At 47.9% G+C, this 5,380-nt stretch overlaps 1 protein-coding gene across 1 annotated transcript; it reads left to right on the top strand.

Annotated features, from left to right (window-relative positions):
* The first annotated feature begins 3,830 nt into the window (after positions 1–3,830).
* Positions 3,831–4,481, top strand: LOC125371767. The gene has a single exon (XM_048380486.1). It carries the CDS (start codon positions 3,831–3,833, stop codon positions 4,479–4,481), a length of 651 nt encoding a protein of 216 aa, XP_048236443.1.
* Positions 4,482–5,380: the final 899 nt, after the last annotated feature.

The following is a 5,380-nucleotide window of genomic DNA, read 5'->3' as shown; positions in this document are numbered from 1 at the left end:
ATATTTGTTGGACTATAAACAGTGTTACGTGTTGCTTCCCACCCAGAACTCTGTACGTGAAAGAACTTAGTGTCAAAGCCACAAACAACCTACAAATGGTATACAATCAACAAATATATTACAAAAACTTAACTAGGTTTACAAATCAATACAAATTATAGCACAGCAATTAAGGTGGCAGTACACAATAGAGAGGTTGTACGATTTCCAATGGCAATGCATAATATGAAGCCAGTGGTGAGAAACAATACAGTGGTGATGGCAAAAGTCAGTGATAATAGTATATATTCACCCAGCGGAGACAGTGGTAAAGCTTCCGAGATAGGCCAAGGCTGTCTAAATTTAATGCAATGAGCTTCCGTCGAATATCAACAGAAACAATGTAATGTAGTTACAATCATTGTTTAACAATAAAATACACTGCCATATGACAACACATACACGCTGATCCTGTGCAAAATATCATAATTGTGTGATGTAATCATATTTATTCCTACTCAATTATTTACAGACCGCTGGCATATTGCTGAGTACGGTGTTAAACACCAAACAAACAACGTTATGTAACGGGTCACGGGTGCCAGAAAGCTTTGATCGTAGGTTCGAATCCCTGTTGGCATGGATTATTTCTAGCTTTGTCAGCGCAAAACGCGTACTCGTGTGTTTCACCGAAGTTGTGACCGTCTAAGACATGTATCATTTGGGGCTAGCCTCCCATACCAGTTGCTTTCCGTAAACAACTGGCCTCAACCCATCTCATGAAACCCCCTAACCATTCATGTACCGATCTGTACATATGATACATTAAATAATATGACAACTTTCTCTATTTATGTCTCGGTTGTATTCAGATTTATGTTTCATTTTCCTTCTTCTTGTGCTCGAGGAAAAAATATCATCACCAGACAGAACCAAGATATCAAGACAGAACCACCATGTCCAGACAGAAACATCATGTGCAGACACGACCACCATGTCCAGGCAGAACCACCATGTCCTGACAGAACCACCATGTCCAGACAGAACCACCATGTCCAGACAGAACCACCATGTCCAGACAGAACCACCATGTCCAGACAGAACCACCATGTCCAGACAGAACCACCATGTCCTGACAGAACCACCATGTCCAGGCGGAACCACCATGTACTGACAGAACTACCATGTCCAGACAGAACCACCGTGTCCACACAGAACCACCATGTGCAGACACGACCACCATGTCCAGGCAGAACCACCATGTCCAGGCAGAACCACCATGTCCTGACAGAACTACCATGTCCTGACAGAACCACTATGTTCTGAAAAACCCACCATGTCCTGACAGAACCATCATGTCCAGGCGGAACCAGCATGTCCTGACAGACCCACCATGTCCTGACAGAACCACCATGTTCAGACAGAACCACCATGATCAGTCAGAACCAGCATGATCAGACAGAACCACTATGTCCAGACAGAACCACCATGTCCTGAAAAACCCACCATGTCCTGACAGAACCAGCATGTCCAGGCGGAACCACCATGTCCTGACAGACCCACCATGTTTTGACAGAACCACCATGTTCAGACAGAACCACCATGATCAGACAGAACCACTATGTCCAGACAGAGCCACCATGTCCAGACAGAACCACCATGTCCTGACAGAACCACTATGTCCCCATAGAACCAACATGTTCAGACAGAACCACCATGTCCAGACAGAACCACCATGATCAGACACAACCACCATGACCAGACACAACCACCATGTCCAGACACAACCACAATGTCCAGACAGAACCACTATGACCAGACAGAACCACTATGACCAGACAGAACCACCATGTCCAGACAGAAACATCATGTGCAGACACGACCACCATGTCCAGGCAGAACCACCATGTCCTGACAGAACCACCATGTCCAGGCGGAACCACCATGTCCAGACAGAACTACCATGTCCAGACAGAACCACCGTGTCCACACAGAACCACCATGTGCAGACACGACCACCATGTCCAGGCAGAACCACCATGTCCAGGCAGAACCACCATGTCCTGACAGAACCACCATGTCCTGACAGAACCACCATGTCCTGACAGAACTACCATGTCCTGACAGAACCACTATGTTCTGAAAAACCCACCATGTCCTGACAGAACCATCATGTCCAGGCGGAACCAGCATGTCCTGACAGACCCACCATGTCCTGACAGAACCACCATGTTCAGACAGAACCACCATGATCAGTCAGAACCAGCATGATCAGACAGAACCACTATGTCCAGACAGAACCACCATGTCCTGAAAAACCCACCATGTCCTGACAGAACCAGCATGTCCAGGCGGAACCACCATGTCCTGACAGACCCACCATGTTTTGACAGAACCACCATGTTCAGACAGAACCACCATGATCAGACAGAACCACTATGTCCAGACAGAACCACCATGTCCAGACAGAACCACCATGTCCTGACAGAACAACTATGTCCCCATAGAACCAACATGTTCAGACAGAACCACCATGTCCAGACAGAACCACCATGATCAGACACAACCACCATGACCAGACACAACCACCATGTCCAGACAGAACCACAATGTCCAGACAGAACCACTATGACCAGACAGAACCACTATGACCAGACAGAACCACCATGTCCAGACAGAACCAACATGTCCAGACAGAACCACAATGCCCAGAGAGAACCACCATGTCCAGACAGAACCACTATGACCAGACAGAACCACCAGGCCCAGAACAGAACCACAATGCCCAGAGAGAACCACCTTGATCAGACAGAACCAGCATGTCCAGAGAGAACCACAATGTCCAGACAGAACCAACATGTCCTGACAGAACCACAATGTCCAGAGAGAACCACCATGTCCAGACAGAACCAACATGTCCAGACAGAACCACAATGTCCAGACAGAACCACCATGTCCAGACAGAACCAACATGTCCAGACAGAACCACTATGTCCCGATAGAACCAACATGTCCAGACATACCCACCATGCCCAGAACCGAACCACCATGTCCAGACAGAACCAACATGTCCAGACAGAACCACTATGTCCCGATAGAACCAACATGTCCAGACATACCCACCATGCCCAGAACCGAACCACTATGCCCAGAGTGAACCACCATGATCAGACTGAACCACTATGTCCAGGCAGAACCACCATGTCCAGACACCATCATCAGACAGAACAACCATGATCAGACAGAACAGCATGTCCTGACAGAACCACCCTGATCAGACAGAACAGCATGTCCTGACAGAACCACCATGATCAGACAGAACAGCATGTCTAGACAGAACCACCATGATCAGACAGAACAGCATGTCTAGACAGAACCTTCATGCCCAGACAGAACCACCATGATCAGACAGAACAGCATGTCTAGACAGAACCGCCATGATCAGACAGAACAGCATGTCCAGACAGAACCATCATGCCCAGACAGAACCACCATGAACAGACAGAACCACCATGATCAGACAGAACAGCATGTCAAGACAGACACACCACGCCCAGAACAGAGCCACCATGTCCAGACAGAACCACCATGTCGAGACAGAACCACCATGCCCAAACAGAACCACAATGTCCAGACAGAACCAACATGCCCAAACAGAACCACTATGTCCAGAACAGAACCACCATGTCAAGACACAATGACCAGACAGAACCACCATGCCCAGAACAGAACCACCATGCCCAGAACAGAACCACCATGATCAGACAGAACAGCATGTCCAGACAGACACACCACGCCCAGAACAGAGCCACCATGTCCAGACAGAACCACCATGATCAGACAGAACCACCATGTCGAGACAGAACCACCATGCCCAAACAGAACCACAATGTCCAGACAGAACCAACATGCCCAAACAGAACCACTATGTCCAGAACAGAACCACCATGTCAAGACACAATGACGAGACAGAACCACCATGCCAAGAACAGAACCACCATGCCCAGAACAGAACCACCATTATCAGACAGAACAGCATGTCCAGACAGACACACCACGCCCAGAACAGAGCCACCATGTCCAGACAGAACCACCATGATCAGACAGAACCACCATGTCGAGACAGAACCACCATGCCCAAACAGAACCACAATGTCCAGACAGAACCACCATGTCCAGACAGAACAGCATGTATAGACAGAACCACAATGTCCAGACAGAACCACCATATCCATACTGAACCACCATGTCCAGACAGAACCACCACGCCCAGAACAGAACCACCACGTCCAGAACAGAACCACCATGTCCAGACAGAACCTGCCTGTCCAGACAGAACCACCATGTCCAGAACAGAACCACCACGCCGAGAACAGAACCACCATGTCCAGACAGAACCTGCATGTCCAGACAGAGCCACCATGTCCAGACAGACCCACCACGCCCAGAACAGAGCCACTATGCCCAGAGAGAACCACCATGTCCAGACAGAACCACCATGATCAGACAGAACCACCATGACGAGACAGAACCAAAATGTCCAGAAAGAACCACCATGCCCAAACAGAACCACTATGTCCAGAACAGAACCACCATGTCAAGACACAATGTCCAGACAGAACCACCATGCCCAGACAGAACCTACATGCACAGACAGAACCACTATGTCCATACAGAACCACCATGATCAGACAGAACCACCATGTCTAGTCAGAACCTACATTATCAGACAGAACCAGCATGACCAGACACCATGGCCGAACAGAACCACTATGACCAGACAGAACCACCATGGCCAGACAGAACCGCTTTGGCCAGACAGAACCACTATGTCCATACAGAACCACCATGATCAGACAGAACTACCATGTCTAGACAGAACCACCATGACCAGACAGAACAAGTTTGGCCAGACAGAACCACTATGTCCATACAGAACCACCATGATCAGACAGAACTACCATGTCTAGACAGAACCACCATGACCAGACAGAACAAGTTTGTCCAGACAGAACCACCAAGGCCAGACAGAACCACTTTTATCAATGTTTCATCCATCTTCTTTTCTTTTGAAAATTACATGTGATTTAGATCACTGAGTGGCAACTGAATGTTGGCAGATAGATCGAAGTGGCGAAAGTGGAAAATGTGTATCGCATTGAGGAACTATCCACCACAGGCGCTGCGACATATTAGGGGCGAACCCTGGCACCTCACAGAAGTATCTCTGTATCTACACACAGACTTGACGCCCAGCCGTGTCCAAGATCCTCTCCCGTTGCCCCATCCCCGACTTTTATGTACTGAAATGATTGAAAACGAAATAAATGGGTCTACAGAATACTTAATACAGATAATACATGTTAAAGAATAGGAAATATTTTCCCCAAAATATACTTAG

Source organism: Haliotis rufescens, unplaced genomic scaffold (assembly GCF_023055435.1).
Source record: "Haliotis rufescens isolate VD_foot unplaced genomic scaffold, xgHalRufe1.0.p SCAF_31, whole genome shotgun sequence".
NCBI classification, from domain to species: domain Eukaryota; kingdom Metazoa; phylum Mollusca; class Gastropoda; order Lepetellida; family Haliotidae; genus Haliotis; species Haliotis rufescens.
The sequence above is the reverse complement of the archived record's forward strand: the minus strand, read 5'-3'. Positions and strand labels throughout refer to the sequence as shown.